Source organism: Hoplias malabaricus, chromosome 1, assembly GCF_029633855.1.
Source record: "Hoplias malabaricus isolate fHopMal1 chromosome 1, fHopMal1.hap1, whole genome shotgun sequence".
Classification (NCBI taxonomy): domain Eukaryota; kingdom Metazoa; phylum Chordata; class Actinopteri; order Characiformes; family Erythrinidae; genus Hoplias; species Hoplias malabaricus.
Window position 1 is genome coordinate 52,261,968 of NC_089800.1, and position 21,386 is coordinate 52,283,353.

A 21,386-nucleotide genomic window follows, 5' to 3' on the forward strand; every position below is an offset into this window, starting at 1 on the left:
TTGAACTACTGCCGCTTCCGGTGACGTGTAATGTTTATTGTTTAGTTGTTTGGTAATTTATCTCATGTACTTGTTTACTCCCGTATTTAGTGAAAAAAAAACTATATATATATTCTTTTTAAGCTCCACTGAATATACATAATATTCACAGTAATTTTGTTTCTCTGCATATTTCCTTAGAAACCTTTTACTCAGTTCTTCAGCGGTCAGGACCTCCACAGGACCCCCAGTAAGACTGAAGTAGTGGTGGTGTGTTAGTTTGTGTTGTGCTGGTACGAGTGCATCTGACAGAGTTTTGTGAACTCGCTGTCCACTTTGTTAGACACTCCTACACTTGTTGGTCCAATATACAGATGTAAAATCTGTAACTGTAGCACCTATATGGTAGTTTAAAATTATAGCTGATTGGTGTGATGATGTGTTGTTGCTGAATTGTGATTGGGTTGCACTGCTGAGAGAGTGGTAGACACATCAGTTCCTGTGCTGAGAGATGCTGGATGTTCTGAGAATATTCCACTGACCACAACCAACACACTCATTGAGGACAAACTTTTGTTTGGGAGGATGTATGCCCTTTTATTGCAGTAACAATATTTTTAAAAGATGTTTGATTTAGGATACTTAAGTCACTACTCTCTGGGAGTCTTTGGGAGTAATGAGATATAGTATTGAACTATTACATGACTCACAAAATGGGGAAAATAGAGATATTTCAGCAAAAACTTGCTGCCTTTTTTTTTTTTTTTAAGAATTGGTTCTCAGTCCATGCTTCTGTTCAGGACCTGAAATGAACCATTAGATGATGTGAGACAAGTCCAGAAATTGCCTACAGTCCTTTATATTCACTGAACATAACCAGATTAATAGTGCTCCACCCAATTTATTTCATGAGGAGTTGGGGAAGATTTTGTGATCCACAACTAATCATCGAATATCACAACACAGCAGCCAATCACAGAAGAGCTCAGGTCTATTCCCACAGAGACAGATCAGTCCCCTGTGTTCTGATTGGTGGATTTGTGGCCCCTCCCACCACGATGCCAGATAGAGGCCATGACTCTTTCCTGCTTGGTGATGGCACTGAAGTCCATCATCTTCAGATGAGGAAGAACTGAGATCACATAGCTCCTGGAAGCAGAGATAAATACAAATTAACAACACAGTTTTACATTCTGAAAAACAGAAGAAATAGAGCAGTGGCCCTGCATATAATACAAGCATAGAATTTGCTCCATAACTACATTACTATATGAAATAGGACACTGTTGCCTCTCTGTGACTTTATGTTGAGCTGCTAGCGAGCAATGAGGCATGAAAGGAGAGGGGTGAGAAGTCCCTGCTGTGAAAAACAGCTCACCTTTATCTGTATAAAGTTGGCGCTGTTTATTTTTCAGTTTTGTAAACTGTTTTTGAAGAAAGGCAAGTCTCTAAATATACAGTTTCACATTAAAACAATTGCACTGACTGAGAATGAAACCCAGGTCAATTTCTTGGAAGGTAGCTATGCTCACCACCTATGCTCTTTTTCATGCCTAGAGAAGAAAACTCCACATTCCACATTCCACACACATACACACACAAACACACACACACAGACTGACTCTCTCTCTCTCTTTCTACTGTTAGAGAGAAGGTTTAGTTTACCTCTGAGCATTATTTTTGATCCTGCTTTCAAGTTAAATACAGAAGTCCAGTATGTTTTGTAATATGTGGATGTCTCTACATTTTAAAATTAGAATATTTTTCAAGGGCTTTGTTTACAACACAACCACTGGATTATGGCTTTATTTGCTATTTAATGACCCTCCCCCTCTGTATGAGAGAGACAGAGAGAGAGAGAGAGAGAGAGAGAGAGAGAGATTATCTGCCCTGTACCTGTAGCCTCTCTCGTATTCCATAGCGTTCCCGTGCAGTGTGATCGTGTGGAGGAGCGGCAGAACACCCAACTTATCCACTTCCTGCAGGGATTGCACATTGTTACCATGGAGATATAACACCCGCAACTCACTCAACTCTGAGAGAACCTGGGGGAGAGAGAGAGAGAGAAAGAGAGGGGGGGTAGAGAGAGAGAGAGAGAGAGAGAGAGAGAGAGAGAGAGAGAGAGAGACAGAGACTGTTAATTTTCTGCATATGGTAAGTATGTGTGTGTGTGTGAGTGTGTGTGTGTGTGTGTGTGTGTGTGTACCGGAGAAATGTGTGTGAGGTCGTTAAAAGACAGGTCGATCCAGGACAGGTGTGTGGGTTCTGATAGGAGAGTGGACAGTGTGGAGGTCAGACCCTGAAGGTCAGACAGGACGTTGTTGTTGAGACGGAGAGTCCTGGTGATGTACTTCCCCTCCGAATCTCGCCGGACGCGGCGTGCCGAGACGTTCGGTTCCTGCGACACCACATCTGAGACAGAGAGGGAGGGAGGACACAGAGGACACTTCACTTACAGCAAAACTGTGCTTATGGGATGGATGGTCCGAGGAGATGCCATTTTCACTATCAGCTCCTCCCTCAGACACCAGGATCTCTACACAGACACCCTTTCACAGTTTCAGCTCAAATAAAGGGGAATTCCACCAAGTTTGCTACCCCAAAGTCTTCTGGGTGGAAATCACCTTCCATCTTCACATTACATCATTAGAAGGTGGTTTTTAAAGTGGAACACCTTACTTCAAAGACAAGACAACACTGCTGTAGGAGGAGGTTGTGTTAGTGACAGATGTAGAGACATCCAAAAAATTACATAGTGGGGTTACATAGCCCGAATTGGCAATGGAATAGGTTCTGTTCTCCCTATCACAGCTCAGTGGAGCATCCCAATGATTTTGAAGCTGAAATTCTAAGGTAAAATACTACCGAGTTTTGCTTTAATCCTCAGCATGTTGTTCCTGTGCGGTCCACCAGAGGGAGACATAGCGAAGTGTAGTCATTCAGACAGGGAATGAGCGGTAAAGACTGGAATGTGGCGTTTTCACTCTTCTCTGTGTAATTTAGACCTGGTCTCCTCCAGATGTGTCCAGGACAGCGTTGGTGGTATAGTGGTGAGCATAGCTGCCTTCCAAGCAGTTGACCCGGGTTCGATTCCCGGCCAACGCAGTCACTTTTTGTATTTCAGGAAAAATATATATTTTTCCAGTGGTGATGAATGGAACCAGACGTCTCCACGTCTAAACTCCAGTATTTAATATCCTCTCCACCACTTCCGCCCGTAATGATGATGATGAAGAATAGTTACTCTCCCTCATAGCGTCCTGCACATCCCTCTCCACCAGGAATGGGCTTTTTACTGTTCTCACTTTCTGAGATTTTAGAGGAGGGCGTCTGGTTCCATTCACCAACAATGTCAACATCATCATCGTTTCCGCTTAATCCATTTCAGGGTCGTGCCATTTTAACATCAACCAGGCATTTTGCATTAAATTTTAAATGTAACAACAGATAAAACTTATCAAAAGTGACTGCGTTGGCCGGGAATCGAACCCGGGTCAACTGCTTGGAAGGCAGCTATGCTCACCACTATACCACCAACGCATAAAAACAGTGCGCTAATACTCTCCACACGGACACAAACACACAATTATAGCGCTGTAATGTTTATTAAACGTCCACTAAACGTTTATCATATTTTACTTTATCCTTTAAGTCTGTTTCTGTCACTTAATGTGGCCCAAAGATGATCTAAATCTATTCTACAAATTGTTTAGCCTCGGTGTTCTTAACGTTACTTGCAAGTTAAAAGTCCCATAAAAGTCCCGTTGTGCACTTTTGGTATATTTTCAATAAATATATTTCTTTGTCTTTTTAAATATGGAATAAATATCTACACATTCCTTGTTGAGGGATTCTGTATTTGAGGGATTTTTTATTAATAATCACAAGCCCTGTTCTGATTTCTCAAATCAGAAACCTCCCCCTCTCTCTCTCTCTCTCCCTCTCTCTCTCTCTCTCTCTCTCTCTCTCTCTCTCTCTCTCTTCTGGGGTATTTTGAGACAATTGAGAGAATGTTGAAAACACAAACCAAGATGAGGATGTTGCTCTATTCCTGCTCCATAGGTGGGTATTATGAACTTACTTTTGCTGTTTTGGACCACTTAAGTTGGAAATGTCTCCAAACTCAGGAGACGGCTATTGAATTCTGTGGGAATTCAAACAGTGAATAAAGTCTTACAGTCAAACTACACTTCAGCTACAAACTGCAGTCATTATTTTCCATCAAACATACCGTTCCACCTTAAAAGACTCAGAGATTAGAACTGCGTCTCCCCACAATAATACATTTCAACATGATTTCCTACCTGTCACTGAGCTGAGAGACTTAAAGGAGAAATCCAGTGGAGCTCCGTACATTTCAGCCCATAGAACTACGCAAAACACACAAACAAACAAATATATAAATATATATAGAGAGAGGATAAGACTTTACTTAAAGTACACGTCTCCAAGCAGACGAATACCACAACCAATTTGAGAACAAATACTGCTTTTCACTATGACCTTTAAACTGTATAGTTTATTTAAACAGTAAGAATATGACCAAAAATATCACCTAGTGCAATTTTAAAGCAACTTAAAACCGTAGCATGGTTTAGTTTACTCAAAGCAAACCAAACCAAATTAAACTAAACCAAAATAAGCTGAAGTCAATAAACATGGGCTTTAAGGATTAAAAAAAATTTTGACTGAAATATCCGTAGTTAAAAATCAGTCAAAATTCAATTTACCGCATCGTATAATCGATACCTTTCCAGCCGCGGAAAAAATAAAGGCGGAGCCAATCAGTTCACAACACTCGGTTACCACGGAGACAGACGCAGGAGCATGTCGGGAAATGCAGTTTTTGCTCGTATAACAGTGTAGTTCTTCTCGCAGCAGAGGATTTAACTAAATTTTTTAAACTAAATTAACTAAATATTTTTTGAGCCTGGGTCGGCGTTGTTTCCTCACACAGTAATCTGTCTGGTCAGGAGTAGTTTTGTGCAGTAAAACGGGTTGGAGTTTGCTGTTATTTCTGAATACTGAGTCTTAACTAAACTCACATTTATATCCTTCAATAAAATAAATCACCAGCAATATTTCTCCTCGTATTTCAGAAGCTTCAAACACCATGTTTAAAGGTTTCTGTGTTCTGTATCAGAGGTGGTTCTCGGTTGTGAAAAACCGTTTCTTTCATGCTTCTCCTTCAGATGTTGTATCTATCTCCGCCGCTAGAGGGAGACAAAGTGGCACGTGTTTATTGAGACAGATGTGTTTTCCTTCCAGATGTTTTAGAAAAAGCGTTGGTAGTATAGTGGTGAGCATAGCTGCCTTCCAAGCAGTTGACCCGGGTTCGATTCCCGGCCAACGCAGTCATTTTACACTGGAACCATTGTCACTATCTGAAACTCCACACTTTAATAAACACGTCTCTTCCTTTCAGCGATAAAACACAGTTAAAACCACCCCACAGCAGCACTGAGCACTATATACTGTAAACCGAGCCGTTTACTTCAATAGCATACAGTGCATTTACTTTAAATGTGTATTATAATATCAGTCACTTCTATAATATCTAACCCAGTATGTATTAAATACTAATCGCTTCCTTAGGGTCAAACCCAGTATGTATGGTAATACCAGACCATGCACTGCTATAGTATCTTACCAAGCATGTGTTGTAATACTATACCATTCATTTCTATAGAGTCTTACCTAGTGTATATTTAAATATTGTACTATTTACTGATGTAATAACAAACCTTTATGTATTACAATATTAAGTAATTCACTTTTATGACATCGAACTCAGAGTGTATTACAAAAATGTACCATTCACTTCTATAGTTTTTCATTTAGTTCTTCCTTCAGTTTTAAAGTGTCTTTTTCAATAGAAGATATTTTGTGTAATATAATTGAATCCTAAAATGTAGTATTTTCTTCCTTTATTCACATCTGTAAACTCCTATAAACCTATAGACAGAGACATACTGGAGCCTATAAACAGAGTCAGAGCTGTTAGATGTTGCTTAGGTTATGTATTCAGAGCTTAAACCTAGAGTTAATTGCTCAGACTGGTGGCTTAAATTATTCTTGAAAATGTACAGATTTTAAGTGAGGATTTAGATTAATTTTCCAAAATGCAACTATTACAACGCCATGAACTGTAGAGAAACAGCAGGGTTTGGAAATGTGATTAAATTTACCCTCTGAGCCAGTAGAGGGAGACAGAGCAATGTAATGCATTTATATTTAATCCAAACTGTTTGCAGTTTGTGCGTTTGTGTGAGTGAGTGAGTGAGTGTGTGTCTCCTTCACAGCCCCGACCCCCACAGACACACTCCCGTATCCGCTGGGAGAACAGAGAGAGTGCTGCACTCTCGCAGCCCGATACGTCCTCGCCTGCCATCGCAAAGGGGACAGTGAGTGACCCTGTCAAACACCCAAACACACACTCTATGACCCCATATAAAACCTTTTACCCCAGTTCCAGTCCACTGTTACTAGTGGTAAATGTTACTGTTTCCTAATTTCTAATAAGTTACAGCCTGTATTTATTTAATTCAATATTTGTTGTTTACTTCAATATTTATGTTCTTCTTAAACTTTTAAAATGGTAAGGCTTTGACAATACAAATGCAACTAATTTGTCATGTCAGCAAAGCACCTTGAATTGAATAGAGAGACAGAAAGAGAGAGATGTGTGTAAGGCCCATGACAGTAATTTTGTTCTGACATATTCACCTCCAGATGTGTCCAGGACAGCGTTGGTGGTATAGTGGTGAGCATAGCTGCCTTCCAAGCAGTTGACCCGGGTTCGATTCCCGGCCAACGCATCTGTACACTTTTCAAACCCAATTTTAACGCATTCTTGTCAATGATTAAGTTAGTTTAAAAAGGTCGTGGAGAGAAATACGTGCAAACAATACTTCTCATAATACAACAATATATATTTATTACATACTAAAATATATTAAATTATATAAATTAAATAGGTAAAAATATCAAGGCCTGTCTCGCTGCTTTTCTGTCGACCTGAGTTAATTTTAACATAAGAAAATTATCCCAGTTTAACTCCTGTAAACAAACTTTTATTTTGTTTAAAATAACTGCTATACACTCACCGCCATTTGCTTAAGTTGGCTCCTCCGATTGGCTGAGAGATGGCGCGGTGTGTTCTGGGCAATGTAGTATGTGTTGTGGAAAAGTAAGTCAGATTTAAACAGTCATTTATCAAAGCCGAGTTTTAAACATAGACAATTGCGACTATTAACTCTCATATTATGGTTTTGTTATCATTAATCCGATGTATAAAAGTGTGTAAACGTATTAGTGGTGCAGTAAATTAAGTTTAACTGACAGCAGAGTGTTTGTGTGCTTATTGCGCTTGCGCGGCCGTCGTGATGGCGGCGTTCGGAGCAAGGTTTGAAAGCGAGAGAGACATCGAGGGCAAAAAGGCAGAGAAAAGAAAATACAGAGAGGAAGTCTTACAGCAGGTAAACAAAACACAGACTGTAGAGGGTACTCTTTTAAAATATAGGGCTGAAATTCAGCTTAGAGCGGGTTCTGTAACAGTGATTCAAAAGCTCAGCACACAACACTGAGGCATCCAACACAGACGAAAATTCAGGAAAGTCGTTCTCTCTTTATGTCTACATTCCGTCTATGAAATGTCATGATGCGAATAATTAATTTGCTTTTAAGTCCTTATATGAACCAGTTGCTACATAGAGGGGGTCCCTCACAGGGGACGACCATGTTTAAAGAGGTCAAATACGAAATGTCTGAAACATCCAGGTCTTTAGGTGTCAGCCTCCTAAAGGGCTGTTTTATTACGGAAAAAAATATTAGTCTTTAATCTTGAAAAGAAACAAGAAAACACATTGTTTCTTCCAGACAGTACAATGTAGTGAATAATAATGTGAGTAAAGGAATGATTGCTCCTTGATCCTAAAAGGTTATGGAGTTTGTGCACAAGGAACACACAAAACAAATAAAAATAAATAAATAAAATAAATCATCCTGCTCCATCTGAGGCAAAAGCTAAGGTCTAAACCCATGTTAAATAAATCCAGTCTGTAATGGGCTGCAGAATGTACAAATATAAACCCTGGTAACTTTAATTCCATACTCTAGGCAAAGAAGAAATATGAGAATGAGGAAAGGAGGGAGGAGGAGAGGAAGGCTAGAGGTGAACACACCTGGATTCTCCCGGAACTTGACCAGAGGCTGCAGGAGATCGGACAGGTGAGGTTATCGTTATATTAACCTGGTTACCTGTGTGTGGATTGCTATGGTAACCTGGCTATCTGTAAGTAAGGGGGCATGGCTGTTGCAGTCTGTTTACTTGTGAGAGTTAGCTTGCTATGGTAGTCTGGTTACATGTGAGTGTTGAAGGTGGGTTACTATGGTAACCTAGTTACTTGTGTGTGAAAGAGGTGGGTTGCTATGGTAACCTGGTAGTGTGTGGGCAATGGTGTATGTGGTTACATATGAATGTAGTAGAGGGTGTGTGCGTGAGAGTCAGTGAGGTGGGTTGCTATGGTAACTTGCAAGTTGTGTGCAGAAACAAGTGATGAAGTTGTAGCGTTACCGTTCTCTTTTAGGAGCATTCAGTAAAAAGCAAGAAAAAGAAAAAGGAGAAATCCAAGAAGAAGAAAAAGGAAAAGAAGAAGAAAGAAAAGGAGAAGAAGGTGAAATCTCAAGAGAATGAGGGTTCATCCGACAGTTCCCAGGTCAAAAGTTCTTCACAAAGTGATCTTTAAAGTGAAAGGAGATCTTTGATGATTGTTTCCAGCTTGCAGCGTCATTTATGCTTATTTACATGTTTATCTTGTTTCTTGCTGATTGTTTACAGGACTCCGATGAGTGGGTGGAGGCTCCACGCCAGGCTGGGGGCGGAGACAAAGCTTGGAAGGTCTCAGAACAGGTCACGCCCACTGTCAGCTCCAACGATAGCCAAGTAAGTGCATTCAGTCTAGAACACGCAGGGCTTCAGCAGGAAACAGCCCGAACCACGCTCATTTACAGATACCATTCTTAAAGTCAGGGTCTGTTTAATTCTGAGGAATACAGACTGGTTTTAAAGTGGTTGGGTAATTGTTACACACAGCAGTTATAATTAAAATAAAGCTAAGGTATGGACTCCTTAATGTTAGGAGTGGATTTGCTCCCTTTTCTGATAAGGAATGAATAAGTCATGGCTTTGGATCAGTCCTGTAAAATACACACTCATTCATATTCTGTACACGTCGGGGTTGTGAGCTCCTCTGAAGCAGCTGAGAGATTAGTAGCTGGTTAGAGACCTGAGAAAAGAAAGGAGAAACCATGAGGGTCGGAAGGGGGGTGGGTGAGAGCAGGAGGGAGGAGTAGGAGAGCGACAGAGTGTTTTTTTTGTGTTTTTATTATTGTATGTTTATTGTTGTTTACAGAGAGATGAGTGGATGACATTTGATTTCCTGGCGATGAAGACGACATCAGTTGCTGAGCGACGTGCTCAGAAGGAGGCGGAGAAAGAAGCGGAGCGAGAGAGGGAGCGCTCCATAGAACAGGTGTGTGTCTGATCCAGCACAACACACATTAACACAGCGTCCTGAGTGTTGGAGAACAGGGGGGAAGGGGTTAATGAAGCATGCAGAGCAACAGATGGACTACAGTCTGTAATTATAGAACTACAATGTGCCCCTGTGTTGAGTGGAGATGATGAGATTCTTTGTTTTTGTCAGGCTGGTCTCCACAGACTGGAGCTGAACCCGTACTGGAAAGATGGAGGGAGCGGGCTGCCCCCAGAGGAGAGCATTGGAACTGCAGCTTCAGCTAAGAAAGGTAGAATTAAAAACAAGGGACAAAATAAATCTCTTAACTCAGAGTAATAAACATGCGTAATATTTCTCTCTCTCTTTCTCTCTCGTTTCTGCGTCTTTCTCCCTTACCTGTCCCTGTGTTCTGTTTCACCTTATTTTTTTTCCTCTGTTCTCACCCTTTCTCTTGGTGTTTTATTTTTCTTCTCTCTCTTGCTCTCTTTCTCACTCTCCCTTCCCCTCTCTGTCTTTTTCTCCCTCTTATTTCCTATGTTCTCTCTTTTTTTATGTTTTCCTCTTTCTTTGTTCTCTCCGTGTTATATCTTTAATATTCTATAATTATCTCTCTCTCTCTCATTGACAGTGGAGGATGGAGGATTGAGTTGGTTGAGCAAGTCATATCAGAGAATGAAGGAGCAGGCTGAAAGAGAGAAACGCAAATTGGACGATGTGGTCGCTGAGAGATATGGGGTACGTATACACACACACACACACACACACACACACACACACACACACTCGTATACATACATGGCCTCTTACACATACACACTTGCGTTTAAGATGCTGTGTATTAGGGGTGTAACATTAATCAATAAAGTTGTAATAAGGAGTTTTGGGTCTGAGCTGGATTCCTCATTGACAGAAATGAATGTGGTGTTTGTAAATCTCTTCAGTTGTTTCCTGTGGTCAACAGCATGCTTCTGTCTCTGCGTTCATTTCTCCACTGACCCTCAATGCTCTGAATGACCAGCACATTTCCTATTAAATTATCTTTAAAACAACTTCTTTCTTGTTTCCTGTGCAGTCCATGGAGCAGTTCCAGAAGAGACTCCGGGAAGCAGAGGAGGCGGCTTTCTCTCAGAGGAGAGGAGAGCAAGACAGAGGAAGAAGAGGAGAGGGGCAGGAGCAGAGGGAGAGATTGAGGCGGGATGAAGGGGATGACCGGAAAGAGAGATGGAGGAAGGATGACAGGGACAAACAGAGAGAAAGATGGAGGGATGAGGGGGATGACCGGAGAGAGAGACGGAGGAAGGAAGATGGGGACAAACAGAGAGAGAGATGGAGGGATGAGGGGGATGACCGGAGAGAGAGATGGAGGAAGGAGGAAGGGGACGACCAGGGGGAGAGATGGAGGAGAGATTCCAACAGGGAGCACCTACGTGAAGGAGGAAGGGATAGAGACAGGGACCAACGGAAAGAAAGAGAGCTGCAGAGAGATGAAGAAAGAGAAAGAGACAGGGACAGAGGAAGAGAGTGGGGTAGAGGGAAAGATGGAGAGGGAGAAGAGAGGCAATCCAGGGAGAAATCTCTTTCCTCTCTGAAGGGACGCTTCCTCAAACCGTCTGACTCCGATGACTTCACAGCCCCTGGGGCGGGCTTTAGGAAATTGGGCGAGGCCACTGTGTCTTCGTCCAATCAGAGCGCAGCAGGGTTCCTGAAGCCCAGGGCTGACGACAACGTTCAGGATGCTCCAACATGGAAGAAGGGTGGCAGTTGGAGGGACACAAAGGAAAAGGAAGAGAGGGAGGGAAAAAGGGATGAAACAGAGCAGATACAGCAGCAGTGTGGTGCCACCCTGGCGGAAAAGAGCAGGTACAAGCTCATAGAAATTTATATACAGAGAGTTTTTAAGGCCTGTATTATATATTATTATTTATTAATTATTACTAGTTGACTAGTTTTTAAATAATGCAGTCACACTCTACATTAATTCACACTGCAATCATCAAACCAGTTTTTTTTAACGTAATGTGGCACATTTATCCTGAGGTAAACAATGGTCTTTCTGTTTTCAATTTAAAATCAGGAAAAAAACCAAAACCTGACACGTTTTTGACTTTTGTTTCACAAGGAACCGAGGAATTATTCATATGTTATTTTCTGTCAGGAATTGTCAGGAATAAGATGCAAAATGCACAAGTGAATAGTATTTTGTTTGTTTCTTCATAAATCAAAATAAAAATGCATGAATAATAAAACCCAGATCTTCCTCTCCTTGAAGAAAGACCTTTATGTTCTCCATAATATTCGACTTTGCTGTGGATAATAGTCCTCTTCTCGCTATTATGTTTAGTTCCAAAGCCGTCCTGCTGAACAGCAGCTTTAAAAGTGGGAATGTGTTTAAAAATAAGAAAAATAATACCAGTGTGAGCATTGCTTTTATAGAATTGAGCAGCCTTGACAACAGCCTTATGAGTAAAAAAGTCTGCTTTCAGAATAATGAAAGAGTTGAGTCCTTTATCTGTTTTCCTTTCCTTATGAGTGTTTGTTCTGCAAAGAAAAATAAATGTCATTTGCTTTTACATTTAGATTTGTTATTTCTGACAAAGGAAACTAAAATTGTTCTTTGCATTGCTGCATTTTTTTTATAGCAGTAATAACTGCACTGTTTTGTTTGTTTTTGTGTGTGTGTGTGTAGGCACCCTGAAACAAACACACACTCACCGAGTCCTCCCTCCTGTCGCAGTTCAGAGAGCGATGAAGATGAAGAGGAGAACCTTCTGCTGACGGATGAAGAGATGAATAAACTGGGAGCTAAACTGGTGAAGGCTGAGCTCATGGGGAACAAGGTGAGGTCATTAAATCATAAAAGTGTTTAAATTTTGGTGATATGCAAAGCCCCGCCTCTTTAGATGTTTTAGCAGCTGCGCTATTGGTCAGTTTTATAGTTTTCAAATGACTTAACTGTGAAGTGTACACACACTTTTTTTTATTTTTTTTTGTAAACGCTAGTGTGACTGGCCCTAAAAGGCTTCTGTCCAGCTGCTGAAGTCCTCACTAAGAGAAAACAATGCTGTTTGGACAATGTTTTGTCAGATGCTTAGAGAATTTAACCCTTTCATTTACAAGTAAATTAAATAAATGTGTCATTCTGTTACTGCATTCCGACTGCTTAGGCCACTGTATGAACAGTGTCTCACACTGGTCTGGGATCACTAATGTAGACATTTTCATGTAATTACTGATTTTAAAGATTTATTTATATATATATATATATATATATATAAATTGCGTGTGTGTAAAGAACATTGAACTAACGGCAGATATTTATTCACTGTGACACTGAACATCCTCATAAAATCTGATCTCATTACAGATTGTATTTCATAATTAGTTTGTGTGTGTGTGTAGGCTCTGATGGACTCTCTGAGAGCTCAGCTGGACGCTGCACGGAAGGCTAGGGAGAATCAGTCGAAAAAGCCCACACCTAAACCACACACAAAGGTGAGAGGTGTGTGTGTGTGTGTGTTGCTAATATATATATATATATATATATATATATATATATATATATATATATATATTCAGATTTACTGTAGTTCAGTTATGATTTTTTTAATAGAACTAGTCAAAGCTTCATAAAATCTTACTTTACGACATGATTCACTTCAGTTTTGATGTTTTTCTGATTCTTTAGGAACTAATTCAGTGCATGAGGAAGTGTCAAATTTAAACATGATTTTATTCAATTCATTCTGGTTCCTAAAAAAGTGATTTGTGCAGTTTCCCCACGTGAATAAAATCAATCCTTTAGCAAGAAATCTAGATTTTTACTTTTGATTTTTATTTTCTTAACAAATGATTCAGTACATCATGAAATAACATACATAATCGTTACAAAGAGTCAATAGTGTCGCAGGACACTATTCACATTTCAGAAAATAAAGGGAAAATGACATATCTCAATACCCCAGTGAGTAATTGGTGAGGGGCCGGTCTTTTAAGGTGTGTCTGGAACATGGCCACCATCTTGAAAGCCGCCATGTTGGATCAAGGCCAAGTTTTTGGCCATGTCGCATAACGGAGCAGACCATAACTGTCTCATAAATCGACTTCCCCACTCAGATTTGCAGTTTCTCATGTTCAAAGTTCAAGACTTTTTATGTTCGTTACAGGCTCGACCAGACCCTAAATGCTCGGTGCCCTCTTTGGTCAGAATGGATGGGAACACTGTAGCACTGTCAGTTAGCGCTGAGCGTCTAGGGGCTTTGTCAAACCTGTAACAAACAACAAACGTTTAGAAATTTCTGGGTTAATAACTTTTGAACCACAAGAGATATTGCACATCTGATTGCAGCAGTTGATTTCTGAGACAATTCTGGTTGTGTTTGACATGCTACATGACCACCTTCCCATTGGAAAAACCTGCCCTAAAAATGACGTGTCTTAAAGGACAGGCTCTTTACCCATTACTCACTGGTGTGTTCAGATTTATGCAAAGTTTATTAAATGTTAATGTAGTTTATTAAAGTCTGTTCCAACGTCACAAACCGATGCAGATGAATCACCACCTTCCAATGCATTTTTACACCCTACTGATTGTGTGTGTGAGCTCGTTAGCTGGCATAATAGTCTCTGATTTATGATGCAGTGTAACCATGGAGATTTCTCAGCCTCTAGACAGTAGACAGGATGGCACCACACAAAGACACACACACACAAACATTTGCTTTTTCTGCTGAATGGATGAAGATTTATATGTAATGTAAATTCAGAAGAGAAAATGTGTGGTGGTTTACGAAGGTTATGACTCCTCAGTGACTCCCTCTTGAGGCTTTGTATACTCCATAAATATCTGACGACATTGATCTTACTCTAACCCTGATCAAGGTTTATAAACTCTATAAATCTACAGCATTTGTACTGTCCTCTCGACTTGAATTAACAGTGGCTGACTGTGTGGGCCTTGGTCCTGTTTGGACCTGTTGGACATGTGGCCACACCCCTCAGTCTGAAATTAAGTCAGAATATTTCAAGAATAAAGTCAATAAAGACTGTATCACTCCAGATGAATCATATGCTGAACCTCTCTAAATGATTCATAGGGTCTGTGAATCACAGGAAATTATTTAAATGAGCTGTGATTGCCCCTTCTCTCATGTTCTCAGGTGTCCTCTCAGGAGGAGGAGGAGAAGGAGCTGGTTCTGTTCAGAACGGATCATTCTGGAAGGGCATGGCCAGTAAGTGGCCCCTCTCACCTGGAGCCTAAAGGAGGGAGGCGGAAGAGGAAAGCGGTAAAACACACACAAACACACACACACACCAAAACCAACAGTGCACCAAATAAGTGTCAATTTTGCAGCTTTAGGCTGGTGCTTTAACAGCTGCATAAATGAACTAATGCTTGAACCTCTCTCATTCTTTCTCACTCACACTCTCTCTCACACACACACACACATACATACATACATACACACACACACACAAACGTTTTCCACTGTTGTTCCTTCTTCTGCCTTTATTATGTATATAAGGCTGTGGGTGAACCCACACACTCTTCTCTCTCTCTGGTTCTTTGTGTGTCAAGAGTCTCTTGTCTTTTCCCCAAGCAGGAGCTTTTTCATGTGATAAACTAAGTGTCATCTACAGTGTAATTGAAGCCACCAATTACTTTGTTAATTGAGATAACGTGTGTGTTGCTGTTATGTGTGTGTGTCTGTCTGTGAAGATTGAGACACACGTTTCTGGAGAGCGTGTGCGGTATTTTGAGGATGATGATGGAATGGATTTGAGGGAGATGGTGCGTCGGGAGAAAATGAGCACAGCGGACGACCAGAATGCTCTCTACTCTCGCATGGCCGCCAGGGTGAGTTTTTCTTTGCCAATCTGGTAACACAGGTTTTGTATCTGTAGTGATCTTTTTTCCTATTGAATGCATATTATTGATCTGGCAACTCGAGCATACTGCCATTTGAATATTTAGTTGTTTCAGTTGCCATATTACAACACACCTCACAAGACAGAGCATTACACCATATATGAGTCCCTCCTTCTCATACTTGGTGAGGTGTGTTATTACTGATCAGGGTTCAAATAGGCAGTGTGGTATGTTGATTTAGGATGCCAATCTGGCAACAGAGTTGATTATGTACAGGGCTACCTGGCGACAGGGTAGGTATTTCTCGCCTTATTCCTAGGTTTGTTTGTTGTTGTTGTTTTTTTCTTTTCTCTTCACTGTAGTCTCTTTAGCTTGTTTTTGTCTAATCCCAACCTGGCAACCCCATAATATTCATTGACACTTCAACCTGGTAAATTAGGATGAGGATTTGTTATGTATATCTGGCAACCTAAATATATCAAAATATATATGATATTAAACTCTTCTAATATGCTCGCGTCTCTCAATCTGGCAACCCAAACATACTTCAGTGGTTTTTAGCCTGCTACTTCAAAAACAAGAGTACGGATTACTGGCAAACCGGCTCTATATATCTGCAGTGGTGTAAATCTGTAAATCTGCATTAATTAATTTAGAATCTCTTCCTTTTTCTTAAGTGTTTCTTTCCTTTTCTCTGTTGCTTTTCAAGCCTTCCATCTCTCTTTTCCCTATTTATTTCTTCTACTCTCTCTCTCCTCTCTCTCTCTCTCTTTCTCTTTTTCTCTCTCTCGATGTATGGCTCTTTTTCTTTGAATGTAACAGATGGTGAACATGAGCCCTCACCATTTCTCACATCTATCTATCTATCTCTCGCACCCTCTCTCTCCCGCCCTGCAGTAGGATTGTGTGTGTGTGTTTGTGTGTGAGGTATGGCGACTGAAACAGTATTAATAAACTTACAAAGACGTCACAGTTTCCATGGAGATTGGAAATGAAAGTGACAAACGTTGCACATTTTAGCTTTGTCATCTCTCTTTCTCTTCCCCCCCTCACTGTCGGTCTGTCTCTCTCTTTCTTCTCTCTCTCTCCCCCCTCTGTTTTTCTCTTATAGTGTTTTTTTTTTCTCTTGCTTGGTTTCTTTCTTTCTCCCTGTGGGATACTGTTCAAATGATATTAAAAACGCTGCCTTGCATTTTGTGTGAGTGTGAGAAAGAGGAAATTAATATACACACATCCACATGCTGTCAGTCAGACGTGGCAGTGATAAAGTACAGCTCTTTCTGAGCTTGTTGCCACGGAGACGCATCTCATGTGTCCATCCACCTTTTTACAGTCTGTGTTCACACTGGTCTCAGTCAGATAATCCAAATTCTGATCCAGTAAGACCATGGAAGTGGGTGTGGCCATCCTGTGGTGGGAGTTATTCCTGTATCAGGGGTTCCAGATCTAAGCTGGGTGTCACTATGGCAGAAATGAGAAGTGTTCTGTGGTCAGTGGAAAATGTTCTAAATCAGAAAAACTTTGAAACGGCCATTTTACTGACACCTGGTGGTCTGGATGTGTCTGAAATATGACCTGTTAAACATGCCTGCCCTCATGGGTGACCCACTCTATGGAGAATGCACTGGTTCATTTAGGGATGACAAAGCAGTTTGATTCTTCATCACGTTTTTCTCTTTAAAACTACAGTCTCTCTCTCTCTGTGTGATAGATGATGGGGAAGCAGGATGGTGATAACTACACTCTGGACGATATGTTTGTGTCGAGTGCTGCTCAGCGAGAGCGAGCCGGTTTGGACGAAGAGAGACAGAGACAAAGGGCCATGCAGGAATCTCGAAAAATGTCAGGACAACTGGACAAATGTCCACACTGCTTCAACAGCTCCACACTGCCCAAACACCTCATCATAGCCATCGGGAGCAAGGTCTCTCTCTCTCTCTCTGTCTCTCGAACACTGTACTATTTGGTGTTAAACCACCCACAGGCTTCTGATATGTGCTCTGTGTGTGTAGGTTTATCTGAGTCTGCCCAACAGTCTCTCTCTGACTGAGGGTCACTGTCTAATCGCCCCATTGCAGCACCACTGCTCCTGCACAGGTCTTGATGAGGACGTATGGCATGAAATAGAGGTATATACCCCCCCATACACACACACACAAAAACAAAAACACACAAATGCACACTTCTGTGATGGTATACGGTTAGAGACTCTGGCTCTGTTCATGAACAGTGTTCTGTCCTTCGTCAATCATTAGTGACCACAGTCACTGGCCAGGGTGTTTCTGGTAAAGTGGCCAGTGTGTGAAGAAGAAGGGGGTGTTTCTGATAGTTGATCCTGTGGAGTGGAAGATAGACCTGATGTGTGTAAATAGTAGTAGAATATATCGTGTTTGACACATAATTATGACTTGATTGTGTGTGTGTAGATGTTTCGCAGGGCATTGGTGAAGATGTTTGAGTCTCAGGATCTAGACTGCGTTTTTCTGGAGAGCTACAGGAACCCAAAGAAACGCCTCCATCTGCTCTACGAGTGTATTCCACTACCTCGAGAACTCGGAGACTCCGCCCCTATTTACTTCAAGGTCTCTCTCTCTCTCTCTCTCTCTCTCTCTCTCTCTCTCTCTCTCTCTCTCTCTCTCTCTCTCTCTCTCTCTCTCTCTCTCTCTCTCTCTCTCTCTCTCTCTCTCTCTCTCTCTCTCTCTCTCTCTCTCTCTCACACACACACACACACAGAATTTACACCCTCTGGTCATTTCCAGCCAATCAACACTCTTTAATTTAGTTTTATCATCCAATCAGAAGCAGGGTACTTGTTGCAAGGAGGAATATGCCCCTAAAGATTTAAATTACTTTAAATGGAGTACTTGAACAGTGTGTTGTAGTTTTCTCCGTAGTTAAATCTGTCGCACTTTGATGCTTTAATGTTAAAATCACATTTTTTCTGATGATTCATGACTAATGTCTCAAAACACAGCGGGGTGTTTCTTAAATAACTGAAACCCCCTGGGACACATCCACAGCAATGATAAAGGTGTGTGTGTATGTCTGTCAGGTTTTACTCATGTTGTGGGGCCTGAATCATTACATTTTGATGTCAGGACATTTCTTAGGGTTAGGGCAAATGGTAGTGCTGATTTTGGTTAGAGTACACCACCACAAAATGATTTCAAGTCAGTGTTACATCGTGTGTGTGTGTGTGTGTGTGTGTGTGTGTGTGTGTGTGTGTGTGTGTGTGTGTGTGTGTGTGTGTGTGTGTGTGTGTGTGTGTGTGTGTGTGTGTGTGTGTGTGTGTGTGTGTGTGTGTGTGTGTGTGTGTGTGTTACAGAAAGCTCTGCTAGAGGCGGATGAGGAGTGGGCCATGAACAAGAAGGTGGTGGATCTGTCGTCCAAAAACATTCGAGAATCTGTGAGGGCCCTTCTCCATCTGTCTACTGCTCCATCTATCCCTTGATCCCTTCATCCATCTCACTGTCATCTCTCTCTCTTTTTGCAGATTCCTCGGGGTTTGCCGTATTTCTCTGTGGATTTCGGGTTACAGGGAGGATTCGCTCACGTCATCGAGAACGAGCACAAGTTTCCTCACTACTTTGGGAAGGTAAGCAACACACAGACACAGACCAAATTAATTTGTTGCTTTAATACATTTTTGTAATAGATCCTGGAATGGGTAACGATAGTGGTTTATGATTCTTTACTACATTATTTATGTTGTTTTATACCTAGCAATTCTGGCTGGGACATTGATCATTGTGTATAGTAATTTATGGTCGTTTGTTGTTTTATCTGTAGGAAGTCCTGGGAGGGATGCTGGACCTGGAGCCGCGCCGATGGAGGAAGCCCATCAGAGAAAACTTTGATGATCAGAGGAAGAAGGTTCTGCAGTTCTCGCAGTGGTGGAAACCCTTCGACTGCACCAAGACAGACAGCTGAACTCTCCACCACCCGACCAATAGGATACGCTCCTCCAGCACTGGGGGTGTGGCCTCAGTTATTTCCACACATTCTGTTGCATTTGGAGTAGTACCTGGGAAAGTTATGTACAGAGAATAAACAGATTTACTCGTGTATTATCATCAAGTTTACTGTTTTATTTTAGCAAAGGAAAATTTATTTTCTTCAATCATTTTGTGCTGTATTATTATTTTTAATGGCACGCCTCTCTCTCGAGATTAAAGTTCTTTTCTTCATGTCGTTCAGTCAGTCGTCTTAAAACAAACGGTATGTGAATATCTACATTCACTCATTGTCAGTAACCCTTATCCGGAGTCTATCTGGAATCACTGGGCGCAAGGCAGGAACACACCATGGAGGGGGTGCAAGTTCTTTGCAAGCCGACAGACACTTACACATTCACTCACACCTAAGGACACACTTGAGTCACAAATCCACCTACCAACGTGTGTTGTTGGAGCATGAGAGGAAACCAGAGCACCTGGAGGAAACCCACACAGACACAGGGAGAACACACCACACTCCTCACAGACAGTCACCCGGAGGAAACCCACGCAGACACAAGGAGAACACACCACACTCCTCACAGACAATCACTCGGAGGAAACCCACGCAGACACAGGGAGAACACACCACACTCCTCACAGACAGTCACCCGGAGGAAACCCACGCAGACACAAGGAGAACACACCACACTCCTCACAGACAATCACTCGGAGGAAACCCACGCAGACACGGGGAGAACACACCACACTCCTCACAGACAGTCACCCGGAGGAAACCCACGCAGACACAAGGAGAACACACCACACTCCTCACAGACAGTCACCCAGAGGAAACCCACGCAGACACAGGGAGAACATACTCCTCACAGACAGTCACCCGAAGTGGGACTCAAACCCACAACCTCCAGGTCCCTGGAGCTGTGACAGAGACACTACCTGCTGCACCACCGTGGTGCCCATATTTATATTTATATAAAAATATTTATAACGTATAATATATTTAGGATGAGTCAGAAGTTGACAGCGGAGGGTGGACTGAGTCGGTGTAACAGGAATTAACATGCACTCGCACACATTAGAGAGTATAGATTTATTGATCACATTCCAACACGCACACAGTGAGCAGTGTCAGTTTTATGAAGAGAAATTTGAAAGTTATTTATGGTCATCTTCCTTTAATCCAGAGACAGATGGAGCGCTATTGAAGATTACCACACAGCTTGAAAAAGCAAGGCTGTGTCCGCGCACTGACCCTCTTTCAAAGTAGTGTATTTCACAGGCCATTTTGTTGTCATCACCAGTCTGATCTTTGATCAATCTTTACAGTCTGGGTTTGCAGTTAATCATCATCAAAAAAATAATTCACTAATAACATCCACAACAATAAGAACAAAAGCTAACAGTGCACATGGTGCACTTGTCCAACACTGGGTCAAGTTCTTGTTCCATGTGTACTGATATAAACACTGATCGACCCTGTTTCATTTAGAGACACAACACTGCTTTAATTTTAAGAATTAGACAACAGACTTTTTCCAAAAATGTCCCATCCATATATAGAAATTGGGTTATAAATAAATGTGTTGAACACTGCTATCTTTGTGATGTTACAAAAAACTTTCATAACATTGCTCTGAGGATGTCATTGCATTCAGCAATAACAGCTTCAGCAAAGCCAGGTCCTGAAAGTGCAAGAAATATCTACCTATTACCTCTCTCTCTCTCTCTCTATGTGTGTGTGTGTGTGTGTGTGTGAATGTTTCTATGGTAATATGTGTGTACAGTGATGCAGAGCAAAAGTGGGTCAGTGTCAGGAGCAGGGGATGAGAGGAGGGGAGGTGACAGAGAAAAATAACCTAAAGGCAAAAACACACACACAGCCTCCAAACCCATACTTTCTAACATGACCGGACTATCATTTCTCCCTCTCTCCCCCTCTCTGTTTTTCGCTCTCTCTACCCTTCTCGCTGAAGTTCTGAAGAGTGTTTCGGGCCACGCGGCTTTTAGAATGAGGCACAGCCAATCAGAACAGAAAGACACTGGTTCTGATTTATATATCAACATTTA

At 41.5% G+C, this 21,386-nt stretch overlaps 2 protein-coding genes and 4 non-coding genes across 10 annotated transcripts; 4 read left to right on the plus strand and 2 right to left on the minus strand.

The window, feature by feature from the left end:
• Positions 1–565: 565 nt before the first annotated feature.
• Positions 566–8,189, minus strand: lrrc51 (leucine rich repeat containing 51). 5 transcript variants are annotated; one of them, XM_066666716.1, is made up of 5 exons: positions 8,163–8,189; positions 4,284–4,349; positions 2,186–2,391; positions 1,876–2,024; positions 566–1,128 (listed from the first exon to the last, which is right to left on the minus strand). In XM_066666716.1, exons 2-5 carry the CDS (start codon positions 4,333–4,335, stop codon positions 990–992), a joined length of 546 nt encoding a protein of 181 aa, XP_066522813.1. In that variant the 5' UTR covers positions 4,336–4,349; positions 8,163–8,189; the 3' UTR covers positions 566–989. The 5 variants fall into 5 exon arrangements, with proteins under 5 accessions (XP_066522813.1, XP_066522817.1, XP_066522804.1 ...); XM_066666720.1 differs by lacking the exon at positions 8,163–8,189 and adding an exon at positions 6,706–6,726; XM_066666707.1 differs by lacking the exon at positions 8,163–8,189 and adding an exon at positions 4,729–4,754.
• On the plus strand, positions 3,013–3,084 carry trnag-ucc (transfer RNA glycine (anticodon UCC)). Its single transcript has one exon. It is a non-coding gene; the product is annotated as a tRNA-Gly (tRNA).
• Positions 3,448–3,519, minus strand: trnag-ucc (transfer RNA glycine (anticodon UCC)). Its single transcript has one exon. It is a non-coding gene; the product is annotated as a tRNA-Gly (tRNA).
• trnag-ucc (transfer RNA glycine (anticodon UCC)) lies at positions 5,262–5,333 on the plus strand. Its single transcript has one exon. It is a non-coding gene; the product is annotated as a tRNA-Gly (tRNA).
• Positions 6,726–6,797, plus strand: trnag-ucc (transfer RNA glycine (anticodon UCC)). Its single transcript has one exon. It is a non-coding gene; the product is annotated as a tRNA-Gly (tRNA).
• On the plus strand, positions 7,134–19,467 carry cwf19l2 (CWF19 like cell cycle control factor 2). Its single transcript, XM_066666680.1, has 18 exons — positions 7,134–7,457; positions 8,098–8,208; positions 8,568–8,696; positions 8,819–8,923; positions 9,393–9,512; positions 9,687–9,786; positions 10,126–10,232; positions 10,570–11,357; positions 12,184–12,334; positions 12,897–12,989; positions 14,654–14,779; positions 15,214–15,351; positions 17,075–17,287; positions 17,376–17,492; positions 17,790–17,945; positions 18,689–18,769; positions 18,857–18,958; positions 19,153–19,467. Exons 1-18 carry the CDS (start codon positions 7,365–7,367, stop codon positions 19,291–19,293), a joined length of 2,871 nt encoding a protein of 956 aa, XP_066522777.1. The 5' UTR covers positions 7,134–7,364; the 3' UTR covers positions 19,294–19,467.
• The last annotated feature ends 1,919 nt before the right edge of the window (positions 19,468–21,386 follow it).

Bases quoted from the DNA above. Each gene is read 5' to 3' on its own strand.
- lrrc51 (XM_066666716.1), bottom strand. From the start codon at position 4,335: ATGTACGGAGCTCCACTGGATTTCTCCTTTAAGTCTCTCAGCTCAGTG. The intron at 2,392-4,283 runs GTAGGAAATCAT...TCTCTGTCTCAG, and splicing joins GTCTCTCAGCTCAGTGACAG to ATGTGGTGTCGCAGGAACCG. The intron at 1,129-1,875 runs GTACAGGGCAGA...CTCTGCTTCCAG, and splicing joins GAATACGAGAGAGGCTACAG to GAGCTATGTGATCTCAGTTC.
- cwf19l2 (XM_066666680.1), top strand. From the start codon at position 7,365: ATGGCGGCGTTCGGAGCAAGGTTTGAAAGCGAGAGAGACATCGAGGGC. The intron at 7,458-8,097 runs GTAAACAAAACA...TCCATACTCTAG, and splicing joins GAGAGGAAGTCTTACAGCAG to GCAAAGAAGAAATATGAGAA. The intron at 15,352-17,074 runs GTGAGTTTTTCT...TCTGTGTGATAG, and splicing joins ACTCTCGCATGGCCGCCAGG to ATGATGGGGAAGCAGGATGG.